This window comes from Pecten maximus, chromosome 11 (genome assembly GCF_902652985.1).
Source record: "Pecten maximus chromosome 11, xPecMax1.1, whole genome shotgun sequence".
Classification (NCBI taxonomy): Eukaryota; Metazoa; Mollusca; class Bivalvia; order Pectinida; family Pectinidae; genus Pecten; species Pecten maximus.
The window spans coordinates 36912529-36938794 of NC_047025.1; the positions used below are offsets into that span (position 1 = coordinate 36912529).

Consider the following 26266-nt stretch of genomic DNA (forward strand, 5'->3'; position numbering starts at 1 on the left):
TACAAATATACCAATTGGTCCCGAGAATTCCGAACGAATGGGTAATTCTCGCATTCGACAGACACCTGCGAGACTTTAAAAGATATTTCAGAAGCCGACAGGAAAAGTCATCATTCGTTGTTCAAGATGGACCAAGAAAAGGGGATGTCAATTTTTAAAGATGTGCGTGCATATTTTAGTTAACAATGTTTAAACCAAATGACACTTGAACACAATATGCAATGTTTTAGCAAAGTAAATTAGCCTGATTGCGATTTGGAGGTTACTGATGTTTACGTTTGGACAACAGGCTAAGCAATGCTATTATTAGATAATAATTGAATATTGCATTGTTTTTCTTATATTTCTATTGACAAATAAGTATAATTCAGGCCTTTAATTATAGTGATACATCAGACAGTATATTACATATCAGACGATGCAAAACCTTGTTAAAATAATCAGCTGGAGGAGGACAAACACTAAATTCGACCCCTACCCCCCCCCCCCCCCCCCCCCTCCACATTCTCCATCTCATCGTCCCCATTAGGAGTTATTTGTTTATGTTATATGTCTTTTATATATTTTATATAGGTACAATGACAGGTATAGTCTTGTCTATAAATGTATACGTTTACAGTCATTTATACATTTAGCAGGTATAGGCCTACCAAGGATATACATGTATGTACATACATGTATAATGTGTGTCTTCAGGTATACTGAAGCAACAGTTAACTTGAAATTGGCTATGTATATATAGGCAGGTTTGACTATAGTTGTAACCAAATATTGGTGATGTGAAAGTGGATTCTGAAAAAAATGCACCATTTAAATTCCACAAATATAAAGTCGCTTGATCATGAGATTAAGGAAATGAACCGAAATATTAATTAAGCTGTGATTGGTCATCCATTTTTCAGTTTGATTTAGCTATTCATGTTCACTCTATATATACATGAATAAATAAGCCTGTGAATGTAAATTGTGAAGCTCTAACATACACTTAACCATACAGTACAACATTGCAGTGGTTGGTAACAAACTTACATTAATGGTTTTTCACATATCTCAATACCTTTTCAAAGATTGGCTTTTTTTAAAAAGGGACACATCATATTCAGTTGAGTTATTAAACCAAGCTTGATTATAGATTGAGTGTGTTGACAGACATTGCTAGTACCTATAATTCAATCATTGCTGATGTACATGTCAACATTTAAGGATCTAGATCCAGTATCAGAAAATAGTTTATGATCAAATATCTTAAATCAATATGTAGCAGATAATTTTTGTGAATTTTGTTTTAATGTGATAAAAATAAAGTATTCCTTTTTTATTTCAGGTATTTAGGAGAGCCGATAAAAATGGTAAATATCACATTTTTTTTCTGGACGTGTATTATAGCTTAAAATAGTATTTCATTTTTTGGAATACCTCATCTCTGTTTGAACGACCTCATCAGGATTGATAACATAAAACCATTTGATATGAAAATTTAGACATGTTATTGACATTAGTCAGATAAGGTTGTACTGTAATTGTCTTCATGAAATCTAATTACAACGATTAATTTCAATTTTGACATTAATCATAATTATTAAGGCTTCAATTAATTTGACTACATTCAAAACAACTTGTTTTTCATTGGCCCATCACTATATTGACTAGAACATGCATCATTTTGGTAGAAACAATGTGAGGCCAGTAAAAGTTACAGGAATGTAGTAACAAGGGTTTGTATAGGAATGTAGTAACAAGGGTTTGTATAGGGATGTAGTAACAAGGGTTTGTAGAGGAATGTAGTAACAAGGGTTTGTATAGGAATGTAGTAACAAGGGTTTGTAGAGGAATGTAGTAACAAGGGTTTGTAGAGGAATGTAGTAACAAATGGTTTTGTAGAGGAATGTAGTAACAAGGGTTTGTATAGGAATGTAGTAACAAGGGTTTGTATATGAATGTAGTAACAAGGGTTTGTATAGGAATGTAGTAACAAGGGTTTGTATAGGAATGTAGTAACAAGGGTTTGTAGAGGAATGTAGTAACAAGGGTTTGTAGAGGAATGTAGTAACAAGGGTTTGTAGAGGAATGTAGTAACAAGGGTTTGTAGAGGAATGTAGTAACAAGGGTTTGTAGAGGAATGTAGGAACAAGGGTTTGTAGAGGAATGTAGTAACAAGGGTTTGTATAGGAATGTAGTAACAAGGGTTTGTATAGGAATGTAGTAACAGGTTTGTAGAGGAATGTAGTAACAAGAGTTTGTAGAGGAATGTAGTAACAAGGGTTTGTAGAGGAATGTAGTAACAAGGGTTTGTAGAGGAATGTAGTAACAAGGGTTCGTATAGGAATGTAGTAACAAGGGTTTGTAGAGGAATTTAGTAACAAGGGTTTGTAGAGGAATGTAGTAACAAGGGTTTGTATATGAATGTAGTAACAAGGGTTTGTATATGAATGTAGTAACAAGGGTTTGTATATGAATGTAGTAACAAGGGTTTGTATAGGAATGTAGTAACAAGGGTTTGTATAGGAATGTAGTAACAAGGGTTTGTAGAGGAATGTAGTAACAAGGGTTTGTAGAGGAATGTAGTAACAAGGGTTTGTAGAGGAATGTAGGAACAAGGGTTTGTAGAGGAATGTAGTAACAAGGGTTTGTATAGGAATGTAGTAACAAGGGTTTGTATAGGAATGTAGTAACAGGTTTGTAGAGGAATGTAGTAACAAGAGTTTGTAGAGGAATGTAGTAACAAGGGTTTGTAGAGGAATGTAGTAACAAGGGTTTGTAGAGGAATGTAGTAACAAGGGTTCGTATAGGAATGTAGTAACAAGGGTTTGTAGAGGAATTTAGTAACAAGGGTTTGTAGAGGAATGTAGTAACAAGGGTTTGTAGAGGAATGTAGTAACAAGGGTTTGTAGAGGAATGTAGTAACAAGGGTTTGTAGAGGAATGTAGTAACAAGGGTTTGTAGAGGAATGTAGTAACAAGGGTTTGTAGAGGAATGTAGTAACAAATGGTTTTATAGGGGAATGTAGTAACAAGGGTTTGTAGAGGAATGTAGCAACAAGGGTTTGTAGAGGAATGTAGTAACAAGGGTTTGTAGAGGAATGTAGTAACAAGGGTTTGTAGAGGAATGCAGTAACAAGGGTTTGTATAGGAATGTAGTAACCAGGGTTTGGAGAGGAATGTAGTAACAAGGGTTTGTAGAGGAATGTAGTAACAAGGGTTTGTAGAGGAATGTAGTAATAAGGGTTTGTAGAGGAATGTAGTAACAAGGGTTTGTAGAGGAATGTAGTAACAAGGGTTTGTAGAGGAATGTAGTAACAAGGGTTTGTATAGGAATGTAGGAACAAGGGTTTGTAGAGGAATGTAGTAACAAGGGTTTGTAGAGGAATGTAGTAACAAGGGTTTGTAGAGGAATGTAGTAACAAGAGTTTGTAGAGGAATGTAGTAACAAGGGTTTGTATAGGAATGTAGTAACAAGGGTTTGTAGAGGAATGCAGTGACAAGGGTTTGTAGAGGAATGTAGTGACAAGGGTTTGTAGAGGAATGTAGTAACAAGGGTTTGTAGAGGAATGTTGTAACAAGGGTTTGTAGAGGAATGTAGTGACAAGGGTTTGTAGAGGAATGTAGTAACAAGGGTTTGTAGAGGAATGTAGTAACAAGGGTTTGTAGAGGAATGTAGTAACAAGGGTTTGTATAGGAATGTAGTAACAAGGATTTGTACAGGAATGTAGTAATAAGGATTTGTACAGGAATGTAGTAACAAGGGTTTGTAGAGGAATGTAGTAACAAGGGTTTGTAGAGGAATGTAGTAATAAGGGTTTGTAGAAGTTAACATTGTTACTTGTGCTAGTATACTGTACTTGGAAATATTGTAGATTTTGTATTTTAGTTTGAATTTACTTACGTTTATAATGACTCTTATTTAGGGGGATAGCTATAGGTAGTTTTCCTCTCCATCAAATTTAAAGTTTGTCAGCACTGTGGATCTAGGAGCTTCATTTCTTGAGGGGTTACATGTTATATCTGAAAAAAGTTCTGCTTTCTTGTTTGTGTCAAGGTCACTAACTAGTGAACATGAATTACTTGTTTTTTTCTGATGATCATATAAGATATTGATTGATACCTTATTGAAGGTTTTATATCCTTCTTTTGTATTTAGATACATTTTTTGAAATCTGTATTGTTAAAAAATGTTTGTCAGATGACGGAGCCATATCTTGGGAGGAATTTGTCGGATTTTTCTCCGATGGTATCATGGGTAAAGAGGAATTGGAATCTCTCTTCAAGGAAATCGACACACATAACACCAAGTAAGCTGAGTTTAAACTTTAAACACATTGCTATGGTTGATCATGATATGTGCCTTCAGTTATTTTTAGGACTAGTCAGTCATGGACTCGTGCTTTTCCTGTGCACAACAGATGCATATAGATATTGAGTACCATATGAAAAAAGTTTTGGTCTCAAAATTAAATGAAATAATCCTACAAAAATTACTGGGATTTGGTTTTATCAAGTTGTAGCATTACAACTAGATTTTCTGGAAAATAAAAACATAATGGGACAATATAATAAATCAATTCTTTCTATTATATGATGTTTTTAACAGCTCCCAATTTTTTATTAGAAATGAATAATAAAATAAATAGAAGTGTATCATTGTCGTATTGCCCTCTACACTTGAAGCAACCTGGCATCTCCGACGACATCCACATATAGTGGTATATAAAGTTTCCCCATCATGTCCTGTTCAATTTTCTATGATATTAGTTAATGCTAGATGAATTAATGTTGTATGTTTTTTCATCCATATCCAATAATTTTGAAGTGTGTAATATTTGATGGATATCTATGTGTTCTATACCTGTTTTCAGTAATATTGACATAGGTGAGCTTCATGACTACTTCTGTACACATCTGGGTCAGTTTAAGGAACTTTATAGCCTGGTGGAGGATTTCAACACCAAACTATCCAATGTTTTAGTGTCTACATCACAGGTAAACTCACCGAAATCTGATGTCTTGATCATTATTAGTACTATAACAACAAACTAACCAATATCTTGCATCTTCATTTTGGTAAACATGCTGGATACCCCGTAATGACAGAAGTCCATCACACTCCTCATCAAACTAATAATATTGCCTTTATTTTGTTGATACTAGTACCCAGTTACAATATTTATAAGTATTTATTATTGCATTTTTACCAGTGAAATAAAGAAATTTATCCTTTCAATATGGCACCCCCAAGTTGACATGGAGTAACACCACAAAGAGGTGACATCATGAATTAAGTTACTGATTCCCGCACTTTTTGACACTATCATTCTTTTGATTTTTTAAAAACAATTTTTAGCATATGAATGCAATAAATAGAAAATTGAATGGCTTCCCTTTGAATATAACATATATATCACTCGTATAACAGAACATTTCGATATTTTTCACTTGGGCTTCGCACTCGTGAAAATATTGATATTCTGTCATACGAGTGAAATATACTGTATATTATATTCAATGGTAAACCATTCAATATCCTCTATTTATTTGCATTTCTTTCTTTAAAATCTTAAATGAAATCTTTACTGTCTGTAGTACTTTCAGCCAATATATTATTTTGCAGTGTTTACTAGATTTAAGTATACATAGTGCCTTAAACATCCATTTTACTTGATGAAAGGTTGATTACTTTATTGTTTTTGAAGACCTACCCAAGTGCTGGAAGGATGGATAAATTCATCACACGATTTCTTGTCCGGGAAATGTGGAACCAAATTACAGCCATACAAATCCCGTTGGAATCTGCCTCAGAATCTCTGGATGAACAGGCTAAACAGGAAAGGTAGTGGCAACTTTTCTTGATAACCATCAAATTTCATGTTTCTTGGTCATCTGGTGTCAACTTTTCTGGGAAAAATATGTTTGAAACAGTTATAGGAAGTTTCTATTGACATGCCTCACACTGACATGTCCTGTCAATCTTTACTTGATTGATACTTTTACTGGAAAGTCCAGTTGCAGTTAAGGTGCTAGGGCCATCAAGGTTTTCTGTGGAACCCTAAAATCAGATTTGAGTTTAAGGATTGAAGGAGCCTGTCAATATGACATATATATGTTTTGACCCTCAGTTTTCTGAGAAGTGTTATTTGACTCCCTAAATTGCTAAAAGTCAAGGGTCAAATGGAAACCTGGATCATAATAATGTTGACATGATTAAGATGTTTATCTATAAGTATCTGTCAGAGATAGTCCAAATGGGACCCCTCATTCCTCCTTTCTTGATTAAACAAGATTTGTCACCAGCCATGATGGAGATGATGTTGATAAGCTAACATTGGCATTAGTGGAAGTTTCTTCTAATGAATGACATAGGATATAACAAACGTTGTTTACACTTTATGTTATGCTAGATGAGATACTGCATGATATATGCTGTTACAGATCTAGATATGATAGTGATGTTCTGGGATATTATTAATCTTATGTTGAGTAAAGGATATTATTATTTTATAATGCAACATGACATTATTGATCTCATGCTATGTTACAGAGAGGACATTCAGCCAATACATTTATCAGACCTGAAAAAGAAGGATGGCAATGAAGTTGTTCCTGGTCGTGTTGGCCGTAGAGCCAAGCGCCAAGCAAGCAATCAGTCCCAGAGTAGTGTAAATATGGAGGGTAGGTGTAGAGAACTTGTCACTGTACTCTCAAGCTATCAGAGTTGCTGTTCACTCTTAAGGCCTTGCATTAGAGATGTGGATCCATTGTAGTAATTACAGTGTAGATGCATCCTTTCGACTGCCAGTTGTAGGAGAGGCTTAAATAGGTTTTTCTTAGCCTGTAGCCATATTGTTTTCTGGAGATTGTTTCAGAATCCAGAAGTTCAAAGTTCCCAAGATTTCACATGAATACCAGAGTTATTTTCTAAATAAAGACCAGAATAATATTCTTTCAAAACTTATGACCAATTGTCATTTTTGATAATTAGTAGATATTCATTGTGATTGATGGCATATTTCAATAAAATGAAAAATAATGTTTTCCACATCTATCACTTTTGATTGGCATTTATGGTTACAAATTATGCTTGAAAAACATTACTATCTGGAACCCCTAATCCAGACATGTATTTAAACTAATTGTTGGAAAAAACAGCCTTTGAACTTGAACTTAACATACATTTTTATCATTTTAATTTTAAGTAATATTGGTAAGCAAAATCTGCAGGGAAGCTATAAAAGATGATATCTACATTGATAAATGTGCTATGATACAGTAACATAGCTAATGTAATACTGTGATTGTTGCAGCACCAACAACCTCTGTGAACCCCCTGGCCTTGACCTCTCAGGTGGACAGACTGACCCAGTTACTCAACAGACTGGAGCACAGTGTAAGTACAATGCATGTAACAGTAAAGAAGATCGTCTTATATATTAAAATACGTGCCATCTATATTAGTAGAATAGTTTATATTAGGCCACTTCAAATTGTTTCTTATAAGAGATTTAAATTTGCAGGTGTATTTCTGAAATCCAATTTGAATTGTCAATCATTGGAGAGGGAAGAAACTGTAGACTGAACATGCCTGTGTTAGTTTTGTATTGTTTTTATTTACAGGTAGATTTGGGAAACTTTGTTGATGAGGATCTCAATGCTGTGGAGGGCGACAAGGTTGGTATGAAAACAATACAATATTTGAAACATTTAAATACAGACTTTGTTAGTCTGCACAGTTTTTCTTTTATGTGTAAAAAGTATTTTTATTGTTAAATCAATATTTTGTATTGTTTTTCAAATTGGCTGGTATATTTATAGACTAATTCGTTTTCCTGCTAACTATAAACTGTTCTCTCTCCTGATAAATGTAAGGCATATAGTTTGGTCTATAACTTAATTGGTTGAAATGTTATCAATATTATGGGGATGTTCTTATGTTAGAATGTGAAGTCTTTGCAATGGAAATATGAATAGTACAGACCTAGCGGGAAAGTTTATACCCAGGCGTAGGCGTTTACCTGATTAAATAGGTAAATTATCAACTTTAGCATAAGTTTAAAGATTGTATGTCATTTTAAATACCTAGCATGTTCTCTCCTGCCTTGAGTTATAATGCATTGATGTACAGTACAGTAGAGTGATGCTATATGGACTGTAGCTGTTTGAATGACGGTGATTTAACAAATATTAAACCCAAACAAGTAGTTCTAGGTCTGTTGTAAACTGGAAAAGTGTAGGTAATTACTGATTCCTTGTCTGATACAGGTCCCTTGGACCTTTTTGCATGATTAATAATTTGGAATTGATATACATGATTGTAGATATAAACTGAAGTAATTTATGATAAAAAAGTTGAATTTCCAGTGTAGATAAGTTCAGGTTGGTAATGATAGTACCTTGTAGTACATGGAAGGCCACTTTATATTATACACTTAAAACAAAAAGAAACTGGTGATTGTGTTGTAGCTGCTGCTGTTACAGCGAGATATGAAGGTTAGAGAGGATTCAAAGGATGTGTTTAGAACCAGTCTACGCGACTACATAGAGGACACACAGAAATTACTGCCATGTTTGAGGTAAATCACTTGTTAATGATAAGGTAGTCTGTCCATTTTGTCTTTTGAATAAGACTTTTAAGCTACACTATAAGATAATAGATTGAACACGCAAAATTTATGTATGTAGAATCTGAATGGATGGAATGATCTAGTGTGTGGGGGGGCATATAGATGGGAGGTAACTCTTTCCGACTTGATGATTATTTGCCTTGATGTACATACATGTTTTGTGCTAGTAGCCTTAAATACTTCTTAAGTGGAAAAAAAAATTCATCGCATGATAATTCTACCCACACAACAAAGTTAGGGGGGAGGGGGGTATATCTAGAATCGGGTTGTCTGTCTGTCTGTCTGTCTGTAGACACATCTTGTCCAGACAACTTCTAAACCAATGGACTGATTCCAATGAAACTGCACACAAATATAAAGGACCATGTTTAGATGTGCATGCAGCTGTTTCCAAAAAAATTCCAAATTTTGGTTGTCATGGTTACTGGTCACTATCAGGAGGTTTTTATTCTCGGGACAACTCCTAAACTTAAAAACTGATTTTCACAAAACATCACCGGATAATGTTAGGGAACATGTGTAGATGTGCTTGCGGCTGTTTAAATTCCAAAATTTTTGTTGCAATGGTGACTTGTCACTATTAACAAGTTTTTCTTGTTAGCTCACCGGTTACGAGTAACCGAGAGCTAATGCTGTCACCCCGGCGTCCGCGTCCGCGTCCCACCCAAAAACTTTAAAGTTTTTGGGGTAAGTTTTTGGAAAGCTTGTAAGCCCAAAAGTATACACCTCTTGCCCTTCTTATTTGGTTTATACATTCATTAGAGGTCTAGGAGTGATGTTATGGCAAAATCATGCAGAAAAAAATTGTGATTTTTTCGCATTTTACCATTTTGTGGACTTAACTTTTTTGGCACCATACCTAACTTTTTTGGCACCATAACTCACTTTAAAGTTTTGGGGCTGAGTCCAAAGGTATACACCTATCACCCTTCTAATTTGGTTTATACATTCATTAGAGATCCAGGACCCGTTTCCCGTAGGATTGAATAAAGCTACTAAAAATAATTGTGGACAGAGGAAAGAGACCATGTTAGTGTCTGTTTTACAACTATGATAGTTAACTCTGAATGGATAAAAAGAGACCATGTTTGTGACTGTTTGTAGTATCAGTGTACAGTACTGTACAGACTCTGGAGTGTTCTCAGTGTATGATAATTAACTCTGTACAGATAAAAGAGACCATGTTTGTGACTGTTTGTAGTATCAGTGTACAGTACTGTACAGACTCTGGAGTGTTCTCAGTGTATGATAATTAACTCTGTACAGATAAAAGAGACCATGTTTGTGACTGTTTGTAGTATCAGTGTACAGTACTGTACAGACTCGGGAGTATTCTCAGTGTATAATAATTAATTGTGGACAGATAAAAAGAGACCATGTTTGTGACTGTTTGTAGTATCAGTGTACAGTACTGTACAGACTCGGGAGTATTCTCAGTGTATGATAATTAATTGTGGACAGATAAAAAGAGACCATGTTTGTGACTGTTTGTAGTATCAGTGTACAGTACTGTACAGACTCTGGAGTATTCTCAGTGTATGAAGTGTGGCAGTCTACTGAAGATCACGACTGGTAAGTTAACTCTACAACTGGCTGCATACAAATTAGCTACATTTCATATTTATATACTTTATATTCTTGAAGTTATTGATGTTTGGAAAATCTATTAAATAAACAAGTTTAGATATTAATTTTGTTATAAAACTGCATATGCTTTAAAACCGTTTTAATATCTAAAATATTACACATTAAATGTAGATATTTCAAATTTTCTCCACACTTTTTTTTATTTATGCTGTTGAATGAATTATTAAATCATTGATTGGTCGTCAACTATTTATGAAATTGTGATGAATGATAATTCATTTCAAACTGTTTCCTAACACCTGATCTTGCTTCTTTGGATTGCAAATAAATATTGTGTAGCAAAATCAGATTTCGGATACCATTATTTACTTGGTTATGTCCCTTTGTTTACTGTGTTTCGCACTGTCGGAACCAAATTTTGTGTATTATTTCACCTAGAATACTTAAATGGCCAGTACTAACTGAGTTAGACCCTGGTTCTTTTCAGAACTAGGGTGCCTATCGTACAATCCTCTATCTTGTTGAATGTTAAAGTTCCTTGATTTTCTGTTTCAGTTTTAATGAAAATCCAGACAATTCCTTCAGTGACCGTTTCAAGGATTTTTTGGATATTGAGGAGCCTATACAGAAAGTAAACTTTCCTAGTAAGTGAAACAATAGTTTGGATAAAACTTTCTGGTCATCTGTCCTAACGGTAAATAAATTGATATGATGGTGTCTGCTGTTAATCACTCTCTGTATTGTCAATGTTTCTTTTGAATGCTTCTGTGTTGATTTTCACTTGTTATTATTGGAATAACTTTACTGGGGCTAATATTAGAAGGCCCTGTATCGCGATACAGATTCCTGTCAGTAATAAGCAAGATTATGATGCATGAAATGTTCAAATGATCAATTTTCAGGTAGATGGTGGAAAAGGGACTAAGTGGCATGATAAAGGTTTCTGTCACAGAAAAGTATGAAGATACAGTGAAAACATAGAAGTGAAGTTAGAGGATCTCCAACCAAAATAGCCAACAATGAGACTGAAAGATGGTTCCACCAAGTCAGATACTTACAAGTTACATCAATACAACGGTTTTTACTTCATTAATTTAGATGTATTTCAAGTTAAATCCTTTGAATATGAGCATGTCAGTGTACCTACAAAAATTTGTATTTCAAATACACACATGTTTTATATTTCTTCAATCGTCTTTGAAGTTCCGTCATGAAATAATTATAACATTATATAGATTGACATTAGGCCATGCTCCCTAACTAAATATTGTTGGTATTACATACTAAAAACACTTGCGGAACTGAAAGATCTGTCTGTATCAAGGTTTTACTGGTTCAGTATTTAGAACAAAACCATAATTGTATGACAGGGATTAGTTCTGTTCATCAAGATGTTTGTATTTGATAGATATTTGCAATACAATTTTATGCAAGGTTAATATATTATAGTCCATATTATAGTCCTGTAATTGATATATGTTTCGTTTTGTCAATAAGGTTATTGAAACCTGATATCTAATACAATTACTATGAATTGTTGGCTGTATTGTCAGTGAGTTAGAGTGTAAGTGTGTTTTAATTTTCTTCAATAAATGTTCATAGTCTGAAGGAATTATATCAGATTAATCAAATTTCAATAATAAATGTGATTTCCCTCAGTGTAACTGTTTACATATTAGGGTCAAGTGTTTAAATTTAGATCACCATCATTTACTTCATAATGACTTCTCAGACCAAACAGCAAATTTAATTTCAAAATCTTTTATCCCTAATAGCAGCACTAGGTTGAAGTAACACTTCCAATTAACATCCAAAAATAAGGCCAGTATATTTGTCATCGTGTACCTAAAGACAGAGTGTAGGTATCCAATATAATTTAAGAAATATGAAGAATGGTTTATGTTTCCAGTAATTAGTTTGCAAGAGCAGACTTTCTAACAGTTCAGAATTTAGCTGTGTAAAATTATGCCCTGACCAAATCTTTGACTACGTATCCACACATAAGTGTAGTGTTCGCTTTCTCATCTTTGTCATTATGGAGAAACTTATATTCTCCTAGTCTTTATACCCACCCACCGCATGTAAGAATGGTTAATCCAGGTATTATAGCCCAGTTCCATTCATCATGTCTGCAGCCACAATATATGTTAAAGATATTTCCAGGCCATTTGTGGAGGTTAAAATAAAGTGGAGAACAGGGCATTCATGTTGCACCATAAAACTATTAGTATTGTAAAATATTTAGATGGACTTTGATGGTCTGTATTCATTTTCCAACATTTTCAAGATGCATTAAACCAAATTAATATTTCAAAGTTGTCTGCCAGTTCTTAGCATTTTTCACATTGGTAATGTGTTTAACATTTACAAAGTTTTGTCATGTTTTTTTTTTCTATATTGTTTGTATTGATATCTGTTACAGTATATTCTGTTCCTCAGGTTTTATGAAACATATTTATTTTGTTGACACCCACCTGTGTGATGATATACCAACTCTTGTACTCTCACTGTTTCTTGTTAAAACATTGTTTTTGTTAATTGTTCTCTTGTTTATGACTTAGGTAATTAACTACCTATAGTGACTAATTATTAAACTACCCGTAGTGACTAATTAATAAATTACCTGTAGTGACTTAGTAATAAACTACCTGTAGTGACTAATTAATAAATTGCCTGTAGTGACTTAGTAATAAATTACCTGTAGTGACTTAGTAATAAACTACCTGTGGTGACTAATTAATAAATTACCTGTAGTGACTTAGTAATAAACAACCTTAGTGACTATACCACAGTTTTATATCAACTGTCTTAGATGAATTGTACTTGTATGCTGTTTTGTACTTCTACAGTGTAGTTGAGCTCACCTGTCATTAGGAGGAGAACCAGGTGTAGAATTAGGTGTATATGAGCTTTTACAATGAAATGCAGTCTATCTACTTTCTATCTGACATTTCTACAACCATATGGGCATGTGTAATGGAATTAGTCTTTGTAGCATAGATCTATCAAATCTTTGTAGATTACATTTGTTCAAACAGTTGTGAGCCGTCAGCAGAGGATTTTTGTAAGTCCTAGTCAGAATAAAATCTGTATCTGTGAGGTCATTGGATTCGAATGTCTAAGAGTCAATACACCTGTAGGTTCCTTGGGTACACGCCTATCAGTGAGTTTAAATGTGTGTTTGGGCAAACGACTGATTGATAAGTTCAGGTAACCTTGAAGATCAAAGGTCATACATGTATGTATCAAGTCTTGTGTATCCTGTAGGGTATAGGTTAAAATCCTCCATATTTCCAGCAATAAGCAATATGAAACATGAGATTACAGATAACTGTAGGGGATGACTCATGTCCGATAGTCCAGTGATTTCAAATTACTTAAGTAGTAGTTATTCAAAATAAATATATGAAAATGAACATTTTTCAACCTCTTTGTGATTGGTCTAGTGTGATCTTGTAGATTTTGATGCATTTATTTCATGTCCAGATGTGTATCTCAACTCCTGGCTATGATTGGTTATCAGCATTAAGTAAATACTATATCAAATATGATTTTCTTATTATAGATTTATTTGTGTTTTACCCCTCCTTATATTTTTTACATAAAGGACCATTGACAATTTGAAGGCACAATACTCTGAACAAACTCACATTAAATCATTCATTGTAATATCCTGATAAAGTTCTGACTTTATATACATCACAGCATAAACTGTATCACATGAAACTTTCATTGTTTTCATAGTTTCTATGGAACCACAAATATAAATACAACCAATGTTATATGTATTAGTGTTATCTTATTGTTGCCTGTGCGAACCAAGAAAGTTTGTACCGACGAAATAATTTGAGAGCTCTAAACCACAAAAAAAATGTTCACACAAACATTTTATCTTGTACAGTAATGCTTATCGCTTAGTATATGTAAATTATGATATTATTGTATTTATGTATTGGAATATAGGTATTATGATGTATAGGTGGATAGGTAATATAAACTTTTCAGGAGTAGAATTAAGGTCACATGTTATATCTAGTGTAGCGCATGCTATTTATTAATGGGCTGTGTTTTTTGATAGATTTTTTGCATGCATAATCAGTTAGGATGTGTAATTTGCTTTAAAGCAAATTGTCCATATTAGATTTAAAAGATCAGTATTTTCCAATTTTTTCCAATTTCAGTTATGTTTACTTGCTCCAGGTAAAGACGTATTGTTTTCAACCAAAATTTGCCTGTTTAACATGTCTGAATTATTAGAAATGGTAAAAATAATATTTGATAATTGTCATAAAGTGCTTTGTTAGTGTCATAAAAGCTATATTTACCAATATCAGTCTAGTAATAATAATGGAATTCTCAAACATTAATATAACCCTGAATGCTCAACGGTAAGTCTAGGTTAAAAAATAAACACCTGAAATTTTCTTATGACATGTTGAATGTGCTAAACATACAATATCCTGACTCTGTGTGTATTGTACCTTACATAAGCCAAGGTGAGAGTGTCTGTTTTACTATTACAGGGTCGACTGGGTAACTTAGACTTAGTATAAGACATGTCCACTATGTTTTGTATCATTTATACAATTTACCCAATATTACAATAATACTAAAATGTACTGAGCTTCACTCTAAATGCATTAATTTATACCAATGTATAGGGAACCAATATCTGTTCCAAATCTTTGACATTTTTACCACCTTTATAATATTTTTACCGTTATATGTGTGTTAATACTTATTTAATAAATTATCAAAAGGTGACTGTTGTTGTTGCTTCTTGTAGAAAACAGAAAGAGACGCAGACATGTGACAGGAATATAAGTCACATACAATGTTAGTGAGACATACTAGTAGTCATTATGATAAACTTTGTCAGGATCCATGGAGTATGAGAAATGATCGCGGAGATTGGTCATTATAGTAGATCTACATTGTAATCACCGTAATGGCTTTACATGTATGTAGAACAATGTCGGTAGTTTTACTTAGCTTGTAGCTCTAGACTCGGAACTTATCACAGAAGATGTTTCTGTTGTCACGGAACATGATTTAAGTTATAATGAAGTTATTGGTGGTATTCTGCTGATATTGAATGGATGCACAGTTATTACAAAAACAAGATCAAAGGACCGAGGGAAGCTTTAATCCCGGACAATGTTTATACATAGTGTCATCAATATCACTACGTGTATTTGTATATGTCATGTCTTCTGAACGGAGATGTTTTGGTCGATAAACAATATACACACTATATGTTTGTGTATTACATAATATTACCCCATTTGGTTGTCATTTTGTTTAAGAACATTTTAAGTAAGAATATTTCTTCAGTTGACATTTTGTACTTCTTTTAAATCTTCAAATACATATGATCAGTGACTGCTTTACATGAGAATTTTACGGATTTCTATATTTTTCCTCCAATTAACGTAACTATTTAATTCTCATTCACCAGATATACATATTGTGTAACCAGAACAATACGCATCGTCTTTAAATTGCAAGAACTTTATCAATCATACTCAAAGAATTTGAAATCTAGAACATTAACGTTAATTTCATTGGTCTAAAATTTTCTGACAACGTAACTTACATCATACTGAATGATAAACGTGATTTTATGGTTCTCTATGACATATATTAACATACCTCCTTCCCACTCCTTTTACATAGTGATCACTGGTTTATTTCCAACATCACAATGTCCACGAGGAGAAACTTTACAGGTTGTCGGGAGATGGAGGTAAGTAAACATTTGTTAGGTTTTATGATTGCTGTTAAGGAAAGCTGGTACGACATGCAAATTGCTTATTGTTAATTGCTTATATACTTCCATTACAAACCTGGACATATCGTTAAAATTTGTCAATGAAGAAAAACGTTCCTTTAAGATAAAGGAACTATTAGATGCAAAGCTGTATGTCTGTTTTGGCAGAAGGTCTAAGGCAGCATTTAATATTCCAAAGGCCTATTGTAAGTCTACTGTATGTTGATTCGTGGGTTCTGTACATGTGTGTGCATTCATAACACGAGGCTTGTCTGTCAGGCAGCCATATTTAATACACAAAGCATCATGGGAAGCGGGTAATACAAATTACAGAATCGGTTGTATTAATTTACAAATCCGACAATGCGGAACGCATATATCATTAACATCCCTTCTTCTCCAATAATTTTGAAAGTATTTCAAAATAGTACTTTTCCTAGACCCGACTACCAAACATTTTTAACTCTCTATAAAATTGAACTGAGATTTTCATACAGATCTTATGAGCATTACTTTTGTAGGAGTCTGAACACAATTGCTCAAAATCACATATTACTTTGAAACAAACAAAATAAATTGCAACAGTCTCTAACATGAACTTTAACCAATAACTGAATGATTCACCATGAACTGTTTAACTTGACAGTCCTACGTATACTATGATCACAACTAAAATATTTGAACAGTCTCTTAAAGAATTGAACACAGTCACAGTCTGTAACTGAAACACAGTATCTAATAACGCGAAATTAAGTAACATAGTCCTTTAAGTACACTGGCGGTTTGGAATCACGCTTAGGTCGGGTACTTCCTGTTGGTAACGGTTCCATCACTGTCATAGCTGTGCCACTTGTGGTAGGTTTCTTGGCTTCACTTTTACTCGAGATTTGATCATGAGACGACATGAATTTAGTAGGCTCCACGGAGTCTTTCTGCGACACGTTTTGAGAGACAGTATCTGGTACGCGATTTGGAGACACTTCGCGAGGACGCGGTAGTATGGATGTCGGCCTCATGTGGACGCGGTTCCTACGATATACACCACCATCTGGACCACAAACAGTGTAAGATTTCGAGGCAGTCCTTTCTTTCACTGTCCCGAGTTTCCATCGCTCTCCCTCTAGATGCTGGAAGTAAACGGTTTGTCCATTTTTGAGTGCGCGTAATGGATGCGACTTCCTGTCAAATGTCCTTTTCACAGATTGTCGACGCGCTTCGCGTTTCCTGTCAATTTCAGCATTTGGCACTGAGGTTGAGGTATCCTGACATAGACTGGGAATGAATGTTCGAGTTGTCCTTCCAAACATTACCTGCGCTGGACTGACACCAGTATCTTGTCTGGGTGTGTTACGTTGTTCCAATATTGCTTCATATGGGTCCTTCCCTTCAACAAGAGTTTTCAATAACAGGTTCTTCATGACCTTGACGGCGGACTCGGCTTTACCATTGGCTTGTTGATGCATTGGAGACGACATCACATGATTAATTCCCCAATGACTGACAAAATGTTTAAATTCACTGCTTGAGAACTGAGGTCCTCCATCTGACACAATCATCTTTGGGACGCCATAGCGAGCACAATGTTTCTTTACGAATGATATGACACGTGCACTTGTTGTCGTAGTAAGCAAGTCACACTCAATGAAATGCGAGTAGTAATCTACGGCTATAAGGTAGTCTTTCCCTTGTACTTGACACAAATCGAGTCCGATCTTGTGCCAGGGTTTTGCTCCTTCAGTGTGCTGTGTAAGCGGTTCTGGCGCATTTCGCGGTTTCATCTCCTGACAAATTTCACAGGCATCAGCAAGTTGCTTGATGTCGGCTGACATACCGGGCCAGAATATCGTTGACCGGGCTCTCCTGAGCATACTATGGTAGCCAAGATGTGCACTGTGTAAACGCGATTTCATGTCTGCTCGGAGACTTTGAGGAATTACTATAGATTCTCCCCTCATTATAATTCCATCAACAACTGACAGGCTTTCACGCAAATCAAAATATGCGGCGGCACCAGGGGGCAAATCCTGTCTTCTTGTAGGCCAACCTTCAATGACAAGAGTCATTAATGCTTGCAGGATTGAATCATTTGCTGTGGCTTCTCTAACTTCAGAAATCCTAGCATCTGGGATGTCACCAAACACATTCACGGTCAGAATGCGAACACGTTCATCACGGTTTCCATCCGTCGAGTCGAGGTAAGCTCTACTCAAAGTGTCGGCGATCAACAGGTTGACTCCTTTCACAAACTCAAACTCCACATCATATCTATGGAATCTCATCATGATGTCCTGTAGACGCTTTGGCGCCATACTCAGAGGTTTTTTCAGAATGGCGGCCAAAGGTTTGTGATCGTTCTGCACCGTGACGTTTCTCCCATATGTATATTGGTCAAAACGCTCAAGACCATAGAGCACTGACAAAGCTTCTTTTTCTATTTGAGCCCATTTTCTCTCTGACACCGTAAGAGCTCTGGACGCGTATTCTACGGGTCTCCCTTCCTGTAGAAGTACGGCTCCGATACCATCCTTGCTGCTGTCGACTTGTAAGACAACCTCCTTATCAGGGTCAAAATATGCAAGACATGGTGTAGTGGTCAGCTTTTGCTTAAGTAATCTGAACGCCTTCTCACAATCAACAGACCAGTTCCAAGGCGTTCCTTTTCGGGTAAGAGCTCGGATTGGTTCCAAAGTTTCTGCCAAATCCGGTAAGAAACGGGACATGTATTGTGCCATGCCACACAAACGTTTTACACCTGAGACGTCAGTGGGTGAGGGCATGTCATGAATGGCCTTGACCTTTGCATCATCGACCTTGACACCATCCTTCGAGATACGGTGACCATGAAATACAATTTCGTTGAGACCAGTTTCTTGCTTCTCTTCATTCAGTGTGATATGTTTTTCTTCACATCGCTTCAGGACGTTTTCTAGCTTCTGCTGATTATCACGTTGGGCGGAGACGAGGTCAGGACCACAACCTGGTACAATGATGTCATCCACGACACTGAAAACACCATCAATGTCACTCAGGGCTTCATCTAATTTTCTCTGAAATATCTCACTGGAGACCTTCAGACCAAATGGCAGTCTGGTCCACCGGTATCGACCAAATGGCGTAATCATTGTTGTGAGCAAGCTTGACTGTTTGTCCAACCGCACATGCCAATAAGCTTCTTTGATGTCAAGTTTGCTGAATATTTTGGCATCCTTCAATTTTGGCAATATGTCATCTAGTACAGGTAGTCGATAATGTTCACGCATTAACGCGGTATTGAGTGGTTGGGGATCTATACACAGTCTCAACTTTCCATTAGTTTTGTGTACAACAGCCATCTGGCTGACCCACTGTGTTGGTTCAGTCACAGGAACGAGTACTCCAGTATCCTGCAGTCGATCAAGCTCCTCTTTTACCGAAGCCTGAATAGCTAGGGGCACCTTCCTGCACGGTAAGACTTTGGCTGGAATGCTCCCATCAGTACGTAGGGTTGCTTCACCTAAATCACCAAGTTTATGTGGGGTTTTCATGACTTGTGAAATGAAACGGTCATCATTAATGGTTACAAAACCAAGTTCCTGAATAGTCTTCAGACCTAATAGGTTGGTGAGTCCGTTAGGTACAACAATGAAAGTCACACTGGATTCAACGCTAGTACGGGGGTTTGTGACCTTGAGGGTACACTGCCCAAGAGGTTCCAAGTTAGTCTTGTTCCACATATTTAACTTCACTTTTGTGGGCGTTACTTGGGGCTTCCTCACATGTTTTTGACAAATAGTATTAACATCAGCAGCACTGTCAAGCTGAAATTTCACAGAATTGTCATTTACAGTCAAAGACGCATGTATTCGTTGTTTGCCGGAATCAACTGCCATGAGCCATGCTCCATCTTCATCATCAAGACTTGTGTCCTCATTTGCGAGTGACACTGCGTGTACCTTCTTACATTTTGCTTTGAAATGGTTTCGTCCTTTACAAAAATCACAGGTAGCACCCCATGCTGGGCATTTCTCCTTTTGTCGAGCATGCTGATAACCACAAAAAGTACATTCATGTCCTTTACTAGAACTGGTATTGGTACGCGACGGTCTCGAGGGTTTCTGTTGACTTTGAGGTTTCACGAACGGTTTCCTCCCCTTCGAGTTTGGTTTCTGGTTATAGTTACTAGCAACTTTGTTCACTCTCGATGTTGGGTTAGTGTCACGAAGTTCTCTTACTTGCTTATTTGATTGTTCAAATGCCCTACAAACCTTTACAGCTTTCTCAAGGGTGAGTTTATCTTCCCTCAACAAGAGTTCCTGTAACTTTCCTGTTACTGTGAACACTATTTTATCGCGCATCATTCTCTCTTTTTCCTGGAAGGTTCTTGATAGGGTAGGTTCCAAAACCTATGTGATTCTAATACCTCGTTGTCGCGGGGATTGCAATATTTCTCAAGAGCTTGCAATACTTTATTGGGGTCGTCCTTGTCCCCTTCCTCTTCCCACGTGATCTGGTCATAGATCTCTAAAACATGTGATCCCACCGCTGCCACCATGTTGATTCGTGGGTTCTGTACATGTGTGTGCATTCATAACACGAGGCTTGTCTGTCAGGCAGCCATATTTAATACACAAAGCATCATGGGAAGCGGGTAATACAAATTACAGAATCGGTTGTATTAATTTACAAATCCGACAATGCGGAACGCATATATCATTAACACTGTATGCCATAAAGCATTAGCATACAGCAATTGAATTAAATAATGCTAAATGTTTATAGTGTTAGAAACCATTAATCACCTTTGAAGCAAGCGATGTATGCTTTGTTTACTCAGTTTAGAATGGTTTTATGCGGAAAGTTCGCATTAAAGCATTTAGAATAAATAATTTAGCATTAAGCATGTCGTACCGACAAGTCAGCAAGACGGGAGTACGAGGACATCAGGTGAATGATTGAACACGCAATTGTAGCTTTCATAAATTTCCTTAATACCTAGAGCAGCAACAACTTGAATATAAAAATATTTTTAAAAAAAAGAGAGAAGGAAATCGAGTTATTCAAATTCGTCGTAACACCAGTCCTTCTGTATGGTAATGAAACGTGGAAAATGGACGAACGAGATGAAAAAACTGCAAGACACATTCCAACATGGTGCTAAAGAAGAATCCTTAAAAATCACTTGCCAGAAAAAGTTTCCACCGACACGGTGATAGAAACAGCCATGATAGACACGATCAGTACCTTGATTAGGAAACGCCAATGACAGTGGATTGGCCATGTTCTGAGGATGGTACCCGTCCGTAGCACTCGGCTGAGGGCCAGTAGGGAAAAGAGAGGAAGATCGAAAAAGACGAACCATAGAAAGAAAGGATCGCACTGGGGTTTGAAACGTGGACAGATGCAGCAAGATCAGTCTGAGACAGAAGCACATGGAGGTGACCTGTTCACAGCCCTGTTCTCCACTAGGAGAAACGTAAGTCGAGTGTTCACTTGATGTCCGCTTAGTTCTTGATGGTTTACCCTCCTGCATGTGATTTTGTTTGCAATGGTGTTGCCCAATTCTCGCGTAACTACTGGTGTGGATGTCATCTCAGCTTCTGCAGTTCTCCCGATATCGCCTTTGGGGTCGGCTTATGCATAGTGTGTCGAGTTTGTAGTGTGTAGTCCAATGTCCAAATCAGTAGGAAAACAGGGTAAGCGCTATACCCCTCTAGTCTCGTAGCAGATTATATGTATTTACAGTATCGTATTTTGGATTATTTGATCATTTTCTGCGTGTTCTCACCGTGCCGTTGACTATATTTCAGTATGTACTACTAATAACTAATTGTTCCCTGTATGTGATCGTTAAGGATTCCCACTTTCTTGAATTTGTATAGAGTTCTGTTTTTTCCTTGCTATATTTTCTGATCTGTTCCTAACATTGTTTTGTGTCGGCGTCCTTGTGTATTGCAGTCGCGGTAATTTATTATTGTATCCAGCAACGGCATTACACAAACAGGCTCAGTATGAGGCGACAAACATGGAGGGAGATGTATAACTGTAGTGTGATATCTTTCACATAGGATTGTATTATTGTTGTATGTGTGTTTAACTTAAGATAGTAATTCTACAACGTTAATTCTTGTCTTGATTGAAAGTTAAGAGTCTCCGCTATCCCTTCGTAATTTTATGTGATGAATATCAATTTGTTAGTATATACTGTAGCAGTTTTTACCTATAAATGCATATTCCACTTGTCTCTTATTTAACAGAACATTCGGAGATCACGGACATCGTGTACCGTGAGTATGTCTATGATATGTTTACATACACATATTATACATTTAAATGCACGCTGTTATATGTTTGATGATTTTAATTTCTCACTTGTTAATTTTACATCCCTGCTTCCCTTACGTTCGGTGTTAAAATGTCCCAGTTGGTTCGATATTCAAGGGATTATTCCCGTTTTCAAAATTCCCGCGACAGATGCCTACAACTCATAGAGACATTAATAATGAGTGGTCTATAGAGGTACAGGTTGATGAAGAGTATGGATAGAGACATTAACAATGAGTGGTCTATAGAGGTACAGGTTGATGGAGATAGAGACATTAACAATGAGTGGTCTATAGAGGTACAGGTTGATGGAGAGTATGGATAGAGACATTAACAATGAGTGGTCTATAGAGGTACAGGTTGATGAAGAGCTTGGGGAAGTTTTTTGATCGACATAACGATCTCATTGTGATATATTCGGTTTCATTATGCGATATGAAGTCGTGTTCGATGCTTATCGAAAAGTACGATAGTTAACCCGTTAGGGCATGGTCTCTTTGGGATTATCTTACCATGCAAGATGATCGCAGAAGTTATAGTTTACATCTAATCACACTCTGTGAATCCTTGTCAAAGCACTGCGAACTGTAAAACTTGGCATCGAGGTGTGATTAAATAGTCTGGTTATCTTCATTTTGTATTCGTATCACCGTTAGATATGAGTGACAATATATAGATTATACTTGTGCAAAGAAAAACTAGGTCATTAAATGTCTCCGTCCTTTTTTGTTCTTCCCCAGTGGCGCTACGGATAAAAGTATCTAAATCAAGAATGAACGATGAATCTAAACAAAAATCAGCCGAACACAGGTATCTTCGCTAGAAATCTTAATGTTTAATAGTTGGACATATATATCTAATTGACAATGAGCACGATTTGTTCATGTATGAATGATGCTTGTAAAATTTTGTGACCGATGTTAACGTTATGATATGACTCTTTGTGTTGAGTTGTCACTTTTACCATTTATTTTATAACGTTTTTACGTTTTATGTTGATTCTTTATGTTGATTCTTTGTGTTGAGTTGTCACTTTAACCATTTATTTCATTGTGTGTTTAAGTTATATAGGTAGACCTTTATGTTGACTTGGCACTTTTACCATTTATTTCATTGTGTGTTTACGCTGCGTGCGATATTTTTGTCTGTATGGGTCGACATCATGGTGTTTTATTTCAGTGAAATTTGATGACATATTCTTTGAACATTTTAAACATATTATAATTAGTCATTATGTAGATATTGTGTTTGTGTTATTGTCTTTCGTATTAAGTATGTTGGTACTATACTTTCTAGACACAGTCTTCGTGAAGAAGCAATGCATGAAGTTTGAGCTAATTTGGTTCACGTGAATTGAGGTATTGTACATAAACCACTTTTCTATTTATAGTAATATTTCCTTTTGGCCCCAAAAGAGACCCCAAGCAAGCTCTCTTGATGAGGAAACAGTCTACTTGATCGTTCGTGCTGCTTGTTATACAATGTACCATGCTTACATATCTGGACTATTGAACTATAGGGCTATTATTTCTAAAATAAAAATAAAAAAAACAACTTAGATTTTGTTCGTGTGCCTTGAGACAGTCATTTTAGCCAGACGCATACATCGAGGTGTTCGTTTCTAGTAGTTTGATCAAGACAGTTGTAAAGTGTTTTCATCTAGACGGCACTGTATCAGAATACAACTCAGGTAATACATATTTATATAATAGTACAAATCAATTTTCTTTATCTGATTTCCTTTAAAAAGCCATGCATATTTTTGTAAACATCCATTAGCGTTTATACGATGTAAAGTTTTGTCTGCCATTTTGTTTAAACTATAAGCTTTAATGCTGCCCTCACTGGCGAATTAAAGTCCAGGTCAATACACTTTATCTGAAATAACGCCATATCAGTCCTGTAGATGATGATATTTTTATTTCATTTATGGCGAAATAAAATCCGTGAATTTAACTTTAGTATATAAAGGAATAACAGGCATTCATTCTATATGAGTTTTATTGATTAAGAACATCTCAAGCTTTCAATTTATAGGTATGCACTTTAATCAGGCTGATACCTAAAAGACGTGATTTTGAAAGAATTCTTTTTATGTTCCAGGTAAAGTAATCATCGGTATTACTCAGTATTATTCGATCTTTATTGATAAAAAGGATCATATACCTCGGCATTTTACCAACATTGGACTTTCCCGTTGTCAAATACTCCAAATCTCAACCTACATAGACCAACAGAATAACCTTATGATGGAACTTATGTAAATAGAATACTGACATTCTGTTTGCTTGGTATCTGGACTATTTTATGGAAGTGTGTATCAACAATCGAATCTTTGTCAAAGCTAGTGACAGTACTGACAATAGATCTATCAAATCTCGTGTTGTCTTTTAAATATACACTGTACTTACATATTTTTATCTGACAGCTCACCTGGATCAAAGGTCCGGTGATCTTATGTCATGGCGCGGCGTCCGTCGTCCGTCCGTCATCCGTCAACATTTGCTTCAAATCGCTGAAAGTTCTTCTTGGATTTTGACCAAATTCGGTCAGAAACATCCTTGGCAGAAGGGGAACAGATTTTGCATAAATGATGACTCTGACCTCCAAGGGGTCGGAGGGGCGGGGCCCAATGGAGGAAATTGAGGCAATTCCTTTAAATCGCTACGAGTCATAAAGCTATGAATGGGTATGAACTTAATTTGGTCAGAAACATCCTTGAGGGGAGGGGAACATATTTTGCATTAATGACGATTCTGACCGACAAGGGGCAAAAGAGGCGGGTCGAAAAGGGGAAATAGAGGTAATGTCTTTAAATCGCTACTAGTCATGAAGTTATGAATTGATTTGAACCCAATTTGGTCAGAAACATCCTTAGAAGTGGAACAGATTTTGCATTAATGGCGATTCTGACCCCCAAGGGGCCAGAGGGGCGAGGTCAAATAGGGGAAATAGAGGTAATTTCTTTACATCTCTACTTGTCATCATGTTTTTGATTGCTTTTGACCCAATTTGGTCAGAAACATCCTTGGGGGAAGCGGAACAGATTTTGCATAAATGGTGACTCTGACCCCCAAGGATCCAGAGGGGTGGGGCCAAATAGGGGAAATTGAGGCAATTCCTTTAAATTGCTACTTGTCAGAATATCCTGCATGGATTTGAATCAAATTTGGTGAGACAGATCCTTGGGGAAAGGGGAAAATATTTCGCGTAAATGGCGACTATGATCCCCAAGGGGCTAAAGGGGCGGGGCCCAATAGGGGAATTAGAGATAATTCCTTTTAATCACTACTTGTCATAAAGTTATGAATGGATTTGAATCCAGTCAGAAGAATCCTTTGGGAAAGGGGAACACATTTTGCATAAATGGTTGCTGTTACCCTCCATCCCATGTATAGCATCGCTGGACGTTAAGGGATAAACACAATTCTGATGTAAAAAATTAGGCCCAAGGGCATTTCCCCTACCCTTACCCCTACTCTATACTTCATTATTTCTTACTCCCCCACACTATAACCATATATAGCATTGTTCGAGATTAACTTATAAAGCTACGTATTAACGCATTGAACATGAACATTATTTTGACGTTTGGTCAAATCGAACCAGGTGAGCGATACAGGCCCCATGGGACACTTGTTATCACTTATATGATGAACCTCACCGACAAACTAATATCATAACGTGTCAAAAGTACGACATAATATATTACGTCACTGTTTCCGTTCGCACGTATCCTGTACTGTTGTAGGCATGTTATTGCGAAAATGATAAACAATATGTATGTCTTAACGTGTTTTCAACTGTATAAGATATAAAGTAGGTATAGAATAGATATATATTGAAACGCGTCAATTCTTATGTGTGAACTAAATCAAATTTAATATCGAACCCGATAAAACTACAGCACGCAGGCAAAAATAAAGCTGTGCACTGTTGTTGCTGTAGAGGGTCATTTTGAGACAGGGTCCCCTTACAGTAGATGAGGATTACTTCCA

The 26266-nt window shown here is 36.1% G+C and overlaps 2 protein-coding genes across 2 annotated transcripts; one reads left to right on the top strand and one right to left on the bottom strand.

The window, feature by feature from the left end:
* Positions 1 to 51: 51 nt before the first annotated feature.
* LOC117338584 (N-terminal EF-hand calcium-binding protein 1-like) lies at positions 52 to 14960 on the top strand (the record flags this gene model as incomplete). Its single annotated transcript, XM_033899942.1, has 12 exons — positions 52 to 162; positions 1325 to 1349; positions 4180 to 4288; positions 4853 to 4976; positions 5687 to 5823; positions 6532 to 6662; positions 7295 to 7377; positions 7605 to 7658; positions 8451 to 8560; positions 10106 to 10183; positions 10754 to 10842; positions 11101 to 14960. Coding segments are annotated over 12 exons (1074 nt in total), but the record flags the coding sequence as incomplete, so codon positions are not given.
* A 1757-nt stretch (positions 14961 to 16717) lies between these two features.
* On the bottom strand, positions 16718 to 20305 carry LOC117338586 (uncharacterized protein K02A2.6-like). The gene has a single exon (XM_033899943.1). The coding sequence runs from the start codon at positions 20303 to 20305 to the stop codon at positions 16718 to 16720; it is 3588 nt and encodes a 1195-aa protein (XP_033755834.1).
* Between the last annotated feature and the right edge of the window lie 5961 nt (positions 20306 to 26266).

Bases quoted from the DNA above. Each gene is read 5' to 3' on its own strand.
- LOC117338586 (XM_033899943.1), bottom strand. From the start codon at position 20,305: ATGATGCGCGATAAAATAGTGTTCACAGTAACAGGAAAGTTACAGGAA.